This window comes from Pteropus alecto, unplaced genomic scaffold (genome assembly GCF_000325575.1).
Source record: "Pteropus alecto unplaced genomic scaffold, ASM32557v1 scaffold98, whole genome shotgun sequence".
Classification (NCBI taxonomy): domain Eukaryota; kingdom Metazoa; phylum Chordata; class Mammalia; order Chiroptera; family Pteropodidae; genus Pteropus; species Pteropus alecto.
The window spans coordinates 12,614,273-12,631,725 of record NW_006443570.1 but is presented as its reverse complement, the minus strand read 5'-3'; the positions used below and the strand labels follow the sequence as shown (position 1 = coordinate 12,631,725).

Here is a 17,453-nt window from a genome sequence, read left to right as displayed (position 1 = left end):
AGATACCTGACAAGTGTAGAAAAGGCCAGCAGCATACAAAAGGAAAGCGAAACAAAGCGAACCCCAGCTGGTGTAGCAGGAGGACGGCTTGTCATCAACTGCAGTAATTGTTCAGCTTCTTCCTCAGTTGGTCTAAAAAAACAGATACATTACTAGGCTTTATATTTTTTTAGCTGAGGAAGGTAGAAGGAAAAAGAGACTTCTCAAGAGTTTGATTCTTCAGATACAAATTTTGAGCTTTATATTAAGACTTCCCATTTATAAAATCTTTAACATCTTAAGTGTCAAAAGCAAAACTGTGGAGTTTACAACCAGCGTTTTTCCTCAGACACAAATATAGGCAGTCCTCACTTTGCATGATAGTGTGGAAGCTTAAAAATAACCATACCTGCTGAAACTACACATCGCAATCTTAATAAACAATGGGGAAAACTACAACTGTTTCGTGACCTTTTAACTTTTTTGTCAAAATATCTGAAAACTGTCAGTTTATAATGCATAGGGAAATGAAAAAAACAGGAAAACTAATATTTATATAGCACTCTATAATTGAACATATTAGAATCATTGGGAGTTGAAGAGTTTTCTTTGTAAAAATATTATCAAGTTTAAATAGCCTTTGCTGCCTTCTCGTTGTATAACTTGTAATACAGAGTGAGCATCTTTTCTAAGCCTTGATGAATTTCACACCCCCTTTTAAGTTTGGATCAGCTTCCAATGTTTTATCCTTTGTACTTTGGGTCATGAAATATCTGACAGATCCTTTAAATGAAGATTTTTTTCCAGCATCACTTCCTCTGGGACTTCTTTATCCTCTTCATCATGACTTTCCTCATTTATATTGACAAGTTCGCCCTCACTAAGTTCATCTGGCTACCAACCTAAGGACTTTAAATGGAAGCAACATCAACATTCTCACAGTCAGCTATTCTATTTACATTTGGTTCAAATGTTACTTAGAGCATTACCACTTTTTGTTTCTTTGCTATACTTTCACCTTTACTGGCTAATTCCCTCTTTCAGTTATCTATTTGTGTAAAATGTCACATGGGTTTATCACTGAGAGACATGATGACAATACAATCACCCACTTTGTTATCTGATCATAAACTGAGTAACAGTGTGCTGATAGTGACGAGCTGCTGATAGACCTCAAAAGAAATAGCGCGATTGGCCACTGATCACGACATGCACCTGTTACTTACACAGTGAACTGTGGCTTGAAGAGCTTTCAGCAAAATTGGTACTTTATACAATTACCTGGTTAAGGTATCACAGTAACTGATACGTTAGTTGTTGAGGGAGCAGTGTTATTTAACTGAACAATAGTAACTGAAATTCATATATTAAAGACATGCAAAATAAAGACTGTATGTGTAACAGTTGAGGACATTGTGCAAAAGGATGGAGTGCAGTGACTAAATAAGAAACTCTGTACTTAATAATCACATCATATCAATTTTAAACAATTTATGATTTCAGTTGTAAAAAGAAACAGGAGAGATTTACTTCAACTAGCTGCATGGGCTAGGTAAAGGATCACTCACAGATCATTCATTATATTCATGTCAAGCTATGGTGAAGTCATAGGTTTCTTAAACTGCTTTTGCCCCTGCCCATATTTACATAATTCTATTTATAATCAGACCAAAATAGATAAATACATCCCAGTGAGAGATGTTTTGCCTTAGGTCTTCATTCTTGATAAAGGCCAGACCACTACATAAGCCTAATAGTAAACCTGAATCCTCAGAATAAAAAGCCTTTGGCTGACTTTTTTGGTATTAGAAACAAGAAAGTAAAATGATAAAAAGGTAAAATATCAAATTATTGAATACTTGAGTCCAGCGATCCCCATCAAAGCACAGTACAGACGTAAGAGTGCACTGGCTTTCACAACATGCTCTTCTTTCAGCCCCGAATACACAGACACATTGGGCTCCATCTCCACATCAGCTTCTTCCACAATGCGGGTACTTCTTACTGTGGGAAGAATGCCCATCAACTCCAGAAGAAGCTGCCTTCTCATTTGCCAAAGGACAGAACTACTGGTCTCTCTTTTTCTCTGCAAGAAACATGAACCACAAAAGGAAGAAAGCATGGGGCATCCATTAAGTCAAAAAGAAACTCAAACAAAGTTCCCCAAACACCTAAAACTGAACCATTCAAGGAGTCTGTCATAACTGCAGAATCTTGTTTTAACCAACTGAGCAAATTCAAAATTCACTGGTTCATTTTAAGAATTCTCTACTCACCCTAATTTGGATTGGTTATACAGAAAATACTAAATTAATGACAATTTGAATTGTAAAATATTTAAATAGTACTTTCAAATATATAATGACTAATGGAGTCATATGTGGTACAGTAGAAAGTGCTCATCAGATTTTAGAGACACAAGATCTTGGATTTCAACAACAGCTCTGTTATTATGAACTTTTAGGTATATTACTTAACCTCTCTGAACCCCAATTTCCTTAATGACAAGAATTGAATATTTTAATAATATATAATTTCCAGAGCTGTTGTAAACTAGGAGTTTATAAGTCTATCATCTCCATAGTTTTTCAGGGATAATGTCTCAGTCGTCTCTAAGTAGTACCTAACATTGTGCCTGATATACATACAGCAAACACTCAATGTCTGTTAAATAGATGAATGAATCAACAAAGATAAAACATACAAAGGCAGTTCTAAACTGTAAAAGACTAGGCAAATGTTAGTTATTTTTAGAGTGTTTCCAAGTAAAATATGATAAAAATACTTCAATAATAACATTAGGTTAAATAAGAAAAGTTTATTGCACACAAAAAATAATTACAAGATGAGCATACCAAGTATTTAGCATAATGCCTGACATATAGAAGGTATACAATAACTGTTAACTTCCTTTTAAAAAGCAAAGCTTAAAATTAGTTTTCAAATGAGCTAGAAATAAAGTAGAACTTGGATACAAAATAGTATGTTGAGTCAGTAGCACAAAAAATAGACTGGAGAATCTAAGCAGTGTACAAGCTACTACTTTCTAGTTCACGGACCTCAATAAGTTAAAAATCAGTCTGCATCAGTTCCTTCACAGGGACTCAATTCACAGACTTACCATGAAATGTTTTTTGAAAAAGTAGAATATTTTGCAAGTTAAAAACTGTTGCAAAATATAGTATATATTTATCGATAGATGAATGGATAAATAAAATGCAGTGTATATATTTTGTATACATACATACATACATACATACATACATACATACATACACACACACAATGGAATGTTATTCAGTCTTAAAAAGGAAGGAAATTCTGATACATGCTACACCATGAAAGAACACTGAGGACATTATGCTAAATAAAATAACATAGTCACAAAAGGACAAATGTTATGTGAATCCACTTATATATGCACCTAAAGTAGTCAAGTTCATAGAGAAAAAAATACAATGGTAGTTGCCAAGGATTGGAGGGAGGGGAAAATGGAACTATGTTTCATGGGTACATGGTTTCTGTTTGGGATGATGAAGAAGTTCTGAAAATGGATGGTGGTGATGGTTGCACAACATTGTTAATGTACTTAATACCACTAAACTATATACTTAAAAATGATTAAAACAGTAAATTTTATGTTATGTATATTTTACCACAAATATATATATATACATATATATGTGTATATATATATATATACATATATACACATATATATGTATATATATATCAAAATTACAGACTATAATAACTTATTTGATGACCTAATGCAGCAGTTCTCATGAGTCTGACTTCAAATCCTGGAGATTCCCAAAATGCTTTCAGAGGTTCCAGAAAATCAATACTATTTCCTCAGTCATATTAAGAAATATTGGCCTTTTTAACTCTCACTTTCTCACAAAGGTACACTACAGTTTTCCAAAGGTTTCTATTAAGCCAGATATTAACGAGATTTGCAAAAAGGTAAAATGATATCAGTCTTCTCAATAATTTTTATTTTGGGAAATATGGCTATTTTTCATAAAAAAAAATGTTATGTTCACATGTAATAGGATTATTATTATTTTAAGTGAATTAAATATTTCAACTATTTAAGTTTTCATTTCTAACATGGCAAATATCAATAGATAAAAACACATAAACAAAAGCTCTTTGGTATCCTCAATAAATCTTTTAAATGTTATGAGGTCTGAGGCTAAGAAGTTTGAGAACCACTGGTCTAATGGTATCATTCTAAAACGTTTCTTCCTCTTTTACTAATTGCCAAAATAATCCGATGCCTCACCTGCTGTCCATTTCGGATAAAAGTTCCAAACCAAGTTCGGACTTTCGCATTTGTTCCAAGAAGCAAACCACTAACAAAACAAACCAAGTCACTCACTCCATCTTCATTAACTTCATTTTTAGTATGATCCAATGTCAAAGCTACTCCAAGGCCTGGCAAATGACATTCTTCAACCTAACACAGCAAAGAAAACAAATTGAACTCAACATCATAAGGAAAAGGTCCACAAGCTTCAATATCTAAAGCCTCTAAAGTTTAGAAGACCTATCACAAAACACAAAAAAAAACAGAGAGGTAGCTAATACATCCTATACATAATTATACTTCTCTACAAGATTCTAAAATCATCTTGAGAAAAGTTCCTGGTCCTAATATAATGGCTTATGTCTCAAAAAAATAAGATCTCTTACCACCATGCCTCGGACCTTGAGGGCCTGAGCAGGATTCATTTTACATAAGAAGCGTAAGGCATCTGTCCTCCGCCTTCCTCCAAGACTTTCTTCATCTTGTCGTTCTCCATTTTTGATCAGGCCCCTACAAACTGAACATTGAATAACTTCTAATTAGTTTAAGCTTTGTAAGACGTTAGAAAAATTTTTTTCACCCTTTGAGAATCAATCATTTATACTGCCTAGACACTACAGAAGAAAAAGATTAGGGAACTGGAAAGCATAGCAATGAAAACTGGTCAAAATAAATCAAAGAGTGAAAAGAGACTTAAAAAATGCACAGTGACCTGTGGGACAATATCTAGTCAAACATACTTATAATTAGAGTCTCAGAAAAAGGAAATGGAAGACAAAAATATATTTTTCCAAATTTGATAAAAACTAGAAAACCGAAACTCAATTTACTCCAACCAGGATAAACGCAAAGAAAATCATACCCATATACAACATAATCAAATTTCTGAAAACTAGTGATAAAAAAAATCTTAGAAGTAACCAGAAGGAATAAAAAAATAAATAAAAGTGACCAGAGGAAAAAGAAATAATATACATAGAGAGACGCAGAGATAAAAATTACTACAAACAATAGAATGAGATATCCTGAAAGAGGTAAAAGAAAATGTCATTCTAAAATTTCATACCCAATGAAAATATCTTTCAAAACTGAAGGCAAAATGACTTTTTTTTTCAGATTAAAAAAAAAAAGAGCTGGGAAATTTTATTGCCAGCAAACCTAATTATAAGGAAGTTCTTCAAGCCTAAGAGAAATTAGACCAGATGGAAATATGAAGCTACAAAAAAGAATGAAGAGCACTAAAAAATGGTAAATAAAGATAAAGAAAAAGACTTTTCCCTTGTGTTTTTAAAGTCTTTAAAATATAATTGTTTAAAGCAAAAGTAGTTAACAATGTACTCTGAGGTTTACGACACATGTAGAAATAAAATTTATAACAACAATGGCATAAAAGATAGGAGGGAGAAATAGAAGTACATTACATTATATGTGAAGATGTATAAAATCATTAGAAACTAGGTTGCCATAAGCTAAAGATGCATACTGTAAACTCTGCAACTATAAATTAAATAAATGCAAAGAAAAAAATGAAAAAAAAAGTATAGGCAATTAGACAGCAGTGGAAATAAAATGCAATCCTAAAAAGTTTCAATCCAAATAAAGGAAAAGGAAAAAGGGAACAAACAGAAAACAAACAACAAGATGACACTTAAATATAACTGCTACAATAATCACATTAAATAGTCTATGTAAATGTCTAACCACTCCAATTAAAGGCAGAGACTACCACTAAATTTAAAAAAAGACCTAACTATATCTGTCTACATGAAACCCACCTTATATATAAACACAGAGATAGATTAAAAATAAAGATGTGTATATATACACTCACACATACATATATATACACTATGCAAATACTAACTGTAAGAAAGCTGACACAGCTGTATTAATATTAGATAAAGTAGACTTTAAAAGAAGAAATATTACTAGGGATAAAAGACATTTCATAATGAAAAAGAAAAACAATTCATCAAAAAGATATAACAATCCTAAATGTACATGGATCCAATACAATAATAACAACTTCAAAATACATGAAACAAAAGCTGACAAAGGAGAACCAGACAAATCCCCAATTATGTCTGGAGACATTAACACTCCTAAGTGATAGAACAAGCAGACAGAAAAACGGCAAGGACACAGTTTACAAAGGGCTTTATGTATGTTGTGGTATTAAATAAACCTCTTAGAAATAAATGTAAAGAAAATATTATTATCAATATTCCAATTTCATAGATGAAAAGTTAAGTTTATCTTGATGGAAATCATACAAAAAATAAGTGACAAAGCCAGAAACGATGACTTCCAGATGCAGGGACTTTCACTCCTTGGCTATCAATTTGCAAAACACTTTGTTCAGTAAATGTTTTTATTTTTATATCTCTCAGAATCAAACAGTAATATTCAATCACTAATAGTTCAAAATAGAGGTGAAAATTTCATTGATCTTTCTCAATTTCTATCCTATGTTTTTCTGCAAACTGACAGCAATAAAGCTAAAAATCAAAGGTCTGGTTGCTGGTATTTCTGATTACACATATCTCATATTGCTCTCTGGCTATTTCACAGATACATGTCTTCTCCCCTTAGCTCCCTGAGCATAGAGATTATATCTTCTAGTTCTCTGGTATTTTTACTGTCCTATTACACACTGGTGACAACCAGCAAAAAAAAATATATTTTTGCTAAATATCACAAGACTTAAATTTGTAATCTCTAAACAACTTTGAAATCTGTAAACCAAATATTTCTACAATTAATGCTAATACTCTTTCAAAGGACAAATCTCATAACCCCATAAATGCTTCTTCTTAACTCAAAAATAGATCCTGTACATGCCTAAGTAAATCTCTTCCTTATCCCAATTTAAATTTATATTTACCTTCATTGAAACTATCAGGAACATTGGCCACCAACAGACACAAGAACCAGGCACCATTTCTAACATGTAGCAAGGCTTCAGCTACATCAACTATAGGAAGCAAGGAGGGGAGCTCTATAAGAAAACAAAGTCAATGTTACTACAAAGGAGTGCATTTCATTGTCATATATTAAACGTCTTTCAACTTTGTCATTTAAAAGCAATTAAATTAAGGCACTTCCTTTTCATAGTCTAGAGCTGAATTGTCCAGCAGGACAGCCACCAGCCACAACTGGCAATTTAAATTAAATAAAATTTAAAAGAGTTCAGTTCTTCAATCACATTAGTCACACTTCAAGTAACCCATAACCACATGTGCCTAGTGGCTATTGTATTTGACAGACTGTATCTGACAGTACAACAAAGAACACTGTCATCGCTATAGTGCTGATCAAGAGTTATTTTCATTAAAATCTTCTTTACGTTTTTATGTTTTTTTTTTTTTTTTTTAACAGTAATATGTACACCGCCCCACTGGTGAGGTCAGGGGATCCACTATGAGCCAAAATAATGCTGGGGAATAAGAATTTTTAAAAAGAAAATGCTAAAAAGAAAGTTAAAAAAAGAGAGACCAGGTCTCATCAGAAGTCTGGGTGGAAATTCTGGCACTGCTCCCAGGTGCGGCCCACTGCCGCCCAGCATGGGGTGTCTGCCCTCCTCCAAGTCTGGCCTAGACCGGGTCCCTCCCCTCTCCCGGGAGGCCCCATGCTGGCGCCAGGCCCGGTGCACAGAGTGGTAGTTCTGAACCCTGGGCACCCTCGATCCATGGGCCTCAGCCTCTCCTGGGAACGGGCTTTATAGGCGCGATCCATAGAGCCTGGCTGTTCTCTACCTTTTAATTCTAATCATACATACTTATTATAAAAATAGTTGTAATCTCATCACTCAAAGTTAATAATCCAAAATATTTTATTTTATTCCCCCTATTGGTATTGTTATAAAATTCAACAAAACTGGAATTATAATTCTATTCACTGGGTTGCCCCTTGCTTTTTGCATTTTAACTTATTTCTTTGCAATTTGACTAAATCACTAAATTTCTTCAAATATACCATTTTAACAGCTGTATAATATTCCCTACTAAAAAAATAATATAATTTACTTAATCATTGTCCTACTATTAGTCATTTTTGACTTAACCTTTTAAGGTACATTCCAGATTAAGAAATTTAACAAGTATCATTTAACAAGAAACTGTATGTAAAATGTATCTTAGCATTCATTATAGTACCTGCTTGTAAAATGCAAAGTACATCTGCAGCTTCCTCCAAATAGACTGGACTCTCAAATAGCTCAGATGACTTGAAAAAAAATTCTCCACTGGACTCAGATACCTTAAAAAAGGGAAGGAAGAAAGGAAAAAAGGAAGGAAAGAAAAGATGAACTCTATTAATTCCAGGTAATGAAATCCTTTACTAATTTTGTAATTATTTGTTGAGCTTACAGACCATGTCTCTTAATTTGTCATTACTATACTGCATTAGAATGTGCAGTATTCAATGAATGTAAACCAATGTAACCAATTAGCAGTCATATTAATTATTATTCAGACATGGCAATATGGGTCGCTATAATTTATTTTTGTATAAATATTTGGAGACATCTAGAATTAAACATAAGACAAATCAAAGCAATGAACTGGAAATGCTACCTATATAAGCTGTAGCCAAAAAAAAGTCAAAAAACTAAACTTTAAGTCATATAATAAATATAAATTCATGTTCAATTCCCAATAAACTGTAAGTAAAATAAAGAATAAAAATTTAGGTCAACAAAAGCACCTACTAACTTTTTTGAAAATTTCCTTCAGTAGTTTCATCACATTTCCCATATCAAAAGAGTACTGAACTGGAAAATTAGAAACCTCTCATAAGAGAAAAGCCACCTGTTTTTAGAGCTAACAGTGAGATATTGAAAAACAGATGTAGGAAAAATACTGGTTAAAATTAAAGACTTTCAGAACAGTAGAAAAGAGTAGAAGGAAATAATTGTAATAGAAAGAAATTTTTAAAAGGTTTGTAATGTATCTTAAAAACTATCTAAAACTAACGAAAACCGCCTTTTACCTAGTTTTTTCTTTGGAAAAAGAATTTAGGGTTTTTTCCCCCAAAATTTATAAAACTAAATATTATTATAAATTAACTGATCTTGAAATTCTAACAGTAAATAACTTTGCCTTTGAAATTGTGGGTCTATTCTCATTTAAGCCATCTTAACATGAAGATTGAATTTTGTTCTTTGTAGTGCTACTCCCCTGACACTGACAAATTTAAAATTCAGAGTTTCAATTAACCATAATTACCGAAAGGTCCATTACCTAAAGTGTCTATCGTTTTGCTGAGATGAGAAGCTGAATAGCCTTCATTACTGTACAGAAACAATTTAGTCATCTGGTGAGGCTAGCCAATGATCCTACATCCAATTCAGCTTTGGTACACTCTATTCACTGTTATATAAGAGGTAATTTATGCTCATTCAGTGTCTAAAGGAATCGTATACATTTTTTAGTTACATATCATAACATTTTATAGGAGAAATTGTATCCTAGTAATTTGTACAAGTCTTGAACTATGTTACCTTTCTAACTATTGAGAAGCCACTGTATGAACACCATACAGAAAAAAATTCCTATAATAGAGAATACAGAATAGGCATAAATGAGAGTAAATAGTAATTAGAGAAAAAAAGTCTTTAAGGCTGGCATTTACTATCCTTTCAAGGAAAACTTACATAATGAATAGAAATAGGTATAGATTAAGGATGCAACCTGCCTACCTTCTTGCCTGTTTCTACCTTTTATATGTACATATCAAATCATGCATATTTTGAGCTGTGATTAAAATAAATGCACCTTGTTCATAATTGCCAACAGTTCACTAAGCACAAGCCGTAATCGACGAGGTGAATCACTGTGTTCAAACTCTAATGTCAGTCCGTGCTGAAGCTGTGATACTAGGATGCTTTCTCCAGTGCCTCCTCCAAGTTTATGCCTAATAGAGCACAAACATGTAAAACAATAATTATGAGAACATTGGCAAAGATACAAAAGCAGAAAAATTGTCATTGAAATAAAATGTATGAATTCTTTTCATACATTTCATCAATGTCTTACTTCTGAAATACCATTTAGTTTGCCTATTTCAGGAATTCACAACCTATGTAAAGACTCCATCGCAAATGATAGTTAACATTCACTTCCAGTAACAAAAGTGACTCACTACTGGATTCGCAATGGGCAATAAAGCACAAAACATCTGCCCCAAATTTTGGAGAATCAATGGGAGCTTAAAAAGTCTCCCGGTTGATTCTAATAAATCATCCTATTTCAGGGGAGCTTAACTTATCCACTTCCCATGCAAGTAATTGGCCTAATCAGTTTACTCTGAATACAACAGTGTATATGGCCAAACTTTTCTATACGACATTTTATAATACGGAATTCAAAAGAATTTTAACTATAAATATATTTTTCAAAAAAACTAAGAGCTCTCCAAAGTTCAGATTCTCAATCGTCTCTTTTCTGGAGAAGTATCCAATAAAAAGCTTGAAAAGCTCCATAAAACATTTGACTCTCCCATCTTAGGCAAATCCAATATCAATCCACATACTATATAACATAACATTACCTAAGCTGCTGTTCTTTGTTGGCATCTTGTTCTAAAGCATGAAAGTCCACAGACAACAATGCAACAATGGAATTGACAGCTTCCACTCCAGAAAGAAGGCGAAGAATGAGTTTTTTATCCTGGGCCCAGCTTTGGCTCTGATCAGCAGGAGCACAAAGTGCCATCCGCACCAAGCAGGGCAGAAGAAGTCTTAATTCTGGATCACTTAAAGATGCCAAACGAACAACATCCACTTTCTGCATTGCCTCAAAAGCAAACGGGCTGACAAACTGAAGGCTTGTACACTCAGTCATCATCACTGTTGATCCTAATGTAAAAAAATAAATAAATAAAAACAAATGAAAGTAGGGGTGTATTTCCACATGTATGAACGCCCCTTTTTTAAACACCCTGAAAAATGTGGTCTATCTTTAAAAGGCCCCTATGTTGGCAATGGGTTCCTGGGACAACTAAAGGCTCCCTATGTTTCTACCACCATCTGGAAAATGAGAAAGAAAACAGCATGTTAATGTCTCTTTCGGTCTTAGGGATCCTCTGTTCTAACACTCTTATTTTGCTACAAAGGAATATGAAGTCCAGAGAGATTACGTAATAAGCCCACAGTAATATTACTAGTTAATGGCAAAAGTCAAGGCTGAACTCTCATTTAGCTGGTTATCCCAGTCCACAGCTTTCTCCACTACACCAATCATATGAGCACCACAACGTAAAATAAAAGTAAATGAATTCCATAGTTAAGAATGCTCCTCTTCCGAACCTCAGTTTCATATGCCTATCCGACATATGTAAAGAATGTTAGGCTTCTATTTCCCACCCTCCAAGAGTCAGCATTTAAAAATCGCCTCAGTAGCCAGAAGCAATCAGTAGTCAAATTCAAAGCTCTGGAGGCTTTAACAATATCCTGTGTACCCTGGGTAAAAAACAGCTGTGAGGGCAATTAGCTATGAGAGAAAGATGAGTCCCACTAGGGCACTCCTCTGTCTTCAGGAGTAATCAGAAGCAATCAGTCAATCAATCAATCAATAAAAAGAACAGGGACCAGTCAGTCAAAGCCATCATGGGTAACAGTCGTGAGCAGAAACACTGTTGGGCTTTTAAGCAAGAGGAGCTGGCCTTTTAATAGAGGGGCGGGCTGAAGGAGCAGAGGCGCCGGACTCTGTGTGATCATAGGTCTTGCCCTGGGAGTAATAAGAACCAACCAGTCCCTCTGGCTGAGAAATGTCCGGCGGGTGGCCGACGCGGACCAGGGCACGCGCTGAGGCCTTAACAGCGGAATCTTCATACCTTAACATCTACCCTCCAACCCTCCCAGGCCCCTACCCGGATTCCACGCCTTAGAAGCGGGACGCGGTAGAAATTGAGAGCGCGGTCCGAAATTGGGCCTAGGCGATAATCTGGGTTCCCCTACACTCACGGTGCCCTGAGTCGACCCCAGTCGACCCGGGCACCAAGAACTCAGACGCCGGAACCAATAGGGTCCGCGGCGTTATAGGGGCTGGGTGGGGACAGCGCGCAAAGGGAGAACCCAGACTGAAGGGAGCGGAAAGCGGAGGAGACTGTTTCAACCCGTACCCTGCACCTTCATTCATCCCCAGCATCTGGCTCCCGTCGGCCACCGTACTGGACTGAAAGGAAGGGTGGCTGCGAGAAGACACCGGGAGACGTCGGCGCTGATGCAACGCTGCGCGTGCGCGGCCCCACCCCTTCCTCCCCCGCTGTTTGCTCTGCCCAATTTCACCCCTGAAGTCTTTGGAACTTTCTTCTAGTATGTTTGCTAGAGGATACTAGCTCAGTCCTTTTACAGCAATCATTAAACCCCTTCGAACTGCGGTTTCATCATCACAGGATTATCGTGGCATTCAAGTGACAAAGCAGGTAAAAGTTCTAGAATCCTAGGATTTGTAGGAAAATTTTTAAAGTAATCTAATCTCGATCTGCCTTCTCTCGACCTCACACACGGTCAGAAGTTAAACATCTTCATTTCAGGGTTCTTAATTTAGGGCCTTTAGATTTTAGAGCGCGAAGAATGAAGTTTCAGAAATTCTCTGGAATCTGCGGAATTGCGAGTGCTTGGCGTGTGTTCCGGAAAGAGGGTCCAAAACTTCCAGCTTCTCAAAAGAAACCTGATCACCCAGAAAAGATTAAAAACCACTAGTCCCTATGTATTTTCATATTATTTCTAGTACCTGGTTCAGTCGTAGTGGATTTAGCACCTGTTTACAAGACATTGTGCTAGGAGCTGAAAATATTTTACAGAGATACGGTATTACATAATTCATAGTTTCCAAGGCTCTGACAGAGGAATAACCTCTTTGAAAATAAGGTCTGCTTTCAACATGAAAAATCAGAAAAGGAAGAAAAGAACTAATGTGTGGTGGTTGCAGTTTCTCAAACTTTTTGCCACCTGATCCGCATTAATAGATTTTACATTGTGTGTCAACACACATATGCATTTATACTCCCCATTTAAATGGAAACAAACGTTTTATGAAATAATACGTCCTAATTGTTATGTATTCTATTTCTTTACATAGTAGCTCACTACACACAAATTTATTTCACAACTGTACCACAGTCATTTTTAAGCTGAAATTTATTAAAGACTTATTTTTTGATCACTTGCGAGGCACTAGTGCTCTAGTCTACTGATTTCATTCTCTGAGGTAGATAACAATCTCCATTTTACAGTTGTGTAAATTGAGACTCAGAGAGGTAAAGCAATTTAATCTCCCTGGATGATCATTTCACAGGGAGAGTATGAAGGGAATTCAAATACTGGTTTGGGAATGAATGAGAAGGTAGATAAGAACTGATTTTTACTTTCTTCCAACTCTAATTGTTTATGATCCTGAAACCATTAATGGAGAAACAACATTGCAGATCCATTTGATCTACAGAGGACAACAAATCGCATCCAGCCTGAATGAGATAGCTAGAGTGTGATCAGTGCTGACACTTATTTTCCTCTAAGTCCCCTGTTTCTTCTCTTCCAATTCTTATCTCTGTAAATACCACCACCACCACCCACCAAGTCGCTCAAGCCAGGTACATGGAAGTCATCTTAGACTCCAGCCTTTCCCCCTCATATCCACTTAGTCAGCAGGTCTTTCAAATCTACATTGTAATGTTTGTCAATGAAATCATTTTGACAGTCATATAGAACTCAGACACCCTAGTGAAAAAAGGTTTACTCATGGCTTTTGAGTTTTAGACGTGCTTCCTCTGAGGCTGATTACTAAAATCAGTTTATAAAGACTTTTCAACCCAGATGTTCAATTAAGCAGATTCAGGAATTTCTAGAATGGTAAATAACACAACAAAGTAGCCCAAACATTTATTTCCTGTGAATCACAAAACCTTTGATTATCAGAGGAGTATCTTATATAGTTATGGTGTGCCCTTTTGTGATTATAAAATATTTGAATAATCCTTTAAGACTAATGTAACACTGAGGCTCATTACTATTTCTGTTCATAAAGATCTATTTCATAAATTGTGATTTTTTTTCACATTTGAACATTTCTGAAATTGGGATGTCTTAAAATCAAGTTTGTTAAATCCTACTTGGCATTATTTTTTATTCCTTAGTGGTACATAAAATAACGTCTTACAATTACTGGTGTCTTAGAATTGATGAAACATGCTGTGTAGCTCCTACACTTGGGGGCAAAAGACTCCTTCCTGGATGAAGTAAACATTGTCCTCTGACTGGATTACTTTTATTTACTCTTCTACTTTTTCAGTCAGACTGGGGAAAGAAAGGAGAAACCAAAAGCCAGGGGTGGTGGGGAACATTACCATGTTTCAGGAATACTAGGTGCTTTTACGTAGACTATTGCTGAGTAAATGAGCTCCAAGAAATTATTAGACCTAGGTATTTAAAGGAGGACCAATGTTCTTTGGAAATAGAATCACAGAATTTCAAAAGTAAAGGATCTCAGGAGACATCCAGCTCCAGTTTTCTCAACACGGAACTCTTTTAATAATTATTTTCCCTAGTGTGCCTCTTCTATGATTTCTTTCATCGTTACAGCCTGTTAAGATCTTTTGGACTCCTGTTTTACACTGGCTATCTACTTTGGCTATACAGATCATATCTTCATTAATTTTATGGATAAAATGTTGAATAGGATCTGGCCATGGTTCTATAGTATAGCATTAGACATCCCTCCAGATTGACATAGCTCCACCAATCAAGCCTTTTGGGGGTATGATTGTTCAACCAATTATGAATCATCCCTAGAACTAAAACACTTCCATGCTTTGAGATAAAGTTGATTCTCCTCAAGGTGGAATTTAAAAGGCAAGTTTTTCATGGTCTGACTTCTCACTCTTTAGCCTGGACTCTCGCCATGTCCCACCATGGTGCCTCCAGTTTAGTCAGTTTCGACTGCTTGGTTCCCAAATCTTCCATGTTATTCATGGGTCTTCTCCCCCACCGTTCATTCTGTCTGGAATGAGTTTCATTCTCTTTACCTCTCACATCCAGTGTTCCCTTGCTAAGAAATCTTTCCTTGACAAAGCACTTCTCTTCATTAAAGTATTTCTCTTCAGTGCTCCCAAGCCACCCTTTGCTTTTCTTCTATCATAGTACAGAAGGGAGATAAAGCTTGAGTATTAAATACTTTACTCTTTATATCTCATTCATCCTTGCTCTTGCTAGGAACACTTAAAAGTCCTTGTAGCCGTAAGCATATTGTTTTCCTTGTGCAAGCCTTAGTTCATTCTGGATTTGACTCTTCTAGGGGACATAGGTATTATATTAATCATTCCTCACAACTCCTATTTTACAAATATCAAAGTGGCTTTTGCAATTTCCTTTGAGGTTCACAAAGCTGGTTAGAAAGGTATGGCTACTATTAAGGTCATCTACAAACGACAAACTGAGACTTTACGAGGTTTAATTTTTTGCCTGAAGTCACAAACTAGAAGGTGGAAAATTTAAGAGTACAAGAATCCTAACCCAGTGATCCTAAACTATTTATACTAATGTAAAAATTATTCCCAAATAGTTAGAATTTTATAACTTCATTTGCAAAACTCACATTTAAGCTAAGTTCTGTGGTTTGAGGTGTTTTATCACATGAAGTCTATTCGAAAAATATTTCAGTGCCTTACTACATGTTCAGTGTTGTGTTGGATTCTGGAGATACAGTGGTAAGCAAAATAGACCAATTTTTTATCCTCGTGGAGTCACTGGGTAAGGGGGAGAAATAATCGGACAACTTAGGCTCCACATAGATTATTATAGTAAGAGTATTTAACAAGGGGACCTGATCTGAAGCAAGGATACATGGGGAAATTACCCAGAGGCAAGGCAAAAATAACCATGGGGCGTTCAAAGAACTCAAATGCCTAAGAGGCTAGGAGGAGAACAGGAAAAGAGTCCCATTTTGAGGCTTGTGGAGAAGTGGGCATGTTAAGACTTTTGGCATTTATCTTTACAGCAAACAGGAGCCATAAAGGATTTTACGCTATCAGGTAAAGAACACACAGTAGAGAGACCAAGTTAGCAGTATATTGCAGTGGTCCAACCAGATAAGGCTGTTTTATCTAATAACTTATATGGCATTGAATAATGCTAATTTAGACTAAAGTCAGGGCATCAGGTAGAAATGAACATATTTGATAGTCAACACACGACAGTTTTTGATGACTGTTTACAAGGAAGAAAGAGTTTGTGTTTTGCAGATTTGATTTAGCTATTGAAGAAAAAAATCAATTCCTTCAGAGTAAGCCACTCAATATGATTTTTCAGGGATTGGTTTTCAATACTGAAACTACAAATAGTAAAGAAAGGTTGTATGTACTACAAGCGAATACCCTCCCCCCGCAAAAAAAAAACCAAGCCTGATTTGCAGTTATTTTTAGTCATACATAACACTGTAGTAAAAAAAAAAATTAGAGGTAATATAAACTGTGAGACAAAATAATTTAAGTTCCGACAACATACATATCCTTTTAAAGGATTATTTTAAAATTCTGCTGGCAGAAAGTCTTTCAAAATGACAACTTTGGAATTTATCCTTAGCTGAAGTTTGGACAAAAATATTTAAAATAGCTGCTTATACAAAATGACAACTATTTTTGATGTAGTGTTTATATCTGAACACTTTTATGTTTCAGAAACATTTATGTGATCTAAAAAATAGAGCTATGCTTTAAATATTCAAAGGTAACTTTATTATTTTTTTAGGCGAGACAACCCTTGGTTGACCTCACAGATTGCAAGGACCTTGTCAGCTTACAATCCCTTATTTTTTTATTTTTTATGCCTACAGCACCCAGTCTTCCTAGGTGGTCTCCCATCCAAGTACTAACAAGGCCCGACCCTGCTCAGCTTCCAAGATCAGACGGGATCGGGCTTGTTCAGGGTGGCATGGCCATTGACTCAAAGGTAACTTTAGACTAGAAAACTGATATCAAAGTGATCGGTATAAAAGGAATTAGTATGTATGTGCATATATAATTAGCCTATATATCACACATTAATATATGATTAAAATCTTTTTTTAAAATAAAATACTTCAGATAGAGAAGTTAAAAGTCCATCAATCAGTTTTTAGGTTGCCCCTTTCTATTCATAAATGACACAAATACTACTAATTTTTAC

General features: G+C 35.3%; 1 protein-coding gene and 1 pseudogene across 1 annotated transcript in view; both read right to left on the bottom strand.

The window, feature by feature from the left end:
* INTS2 (integrator complex subunit 2) overlaps positions 1 to 12,517 on the bottom strand; it is a 50,795-nt gene extending 38,278 nt beyond the window's left edge. Inside the window, exons 1-9 of the mRNA XM_006924905.3 lie at positions 12,420 to 12,517; positions 10,841 to 11,147; positions 10,066 to 10,204; positions 8,446 to 8,548; positions 7,176 to 7,289; positions 4,678 to 4,808; positions 4,268 to 4,441; positions 1,839 to 2,065; positions 7 to 132 (exon numbers count right to left, since the gene is read on the bottom strand). Of these exons, the coding sequence (XP_006924967.1) occupies positions 7 to 132; positions 1,839 to 2,065; positions 4,268 to 4,441; positions 4,678 to 4,808; positions 7,176 to 7,289; positions 8,446 to 8,548; positions 10,066 to 10,204; positions 10,841 to 11,147; positions 12,420 to 12,438 (1,340 nt within the window). The 5' untranslated portion in view covers positions 12,439 to 12,517. The remainder of the gene's footprint in view (positions 1 to 6; positions 133 to 1,838; positions 2,066 to 4,267; positions 4,442 to 4,677; positions 4,809 to 7,175; positions 7,290 to 8,445; positions 8,549 to 10,065; positions 10,205 to 10,840; positions 11,148 to 12,419) is intronic.
* Positions 12,518 to 17,112: 4,595 nt separating this feature from the next.
* LOC112473256 lies at positions 17,113 to 17,231 on the bottom strand (annotated as a pseudogene).
* Positions 17,232 to 17,453: the final 222 nt, after the last annotated feature.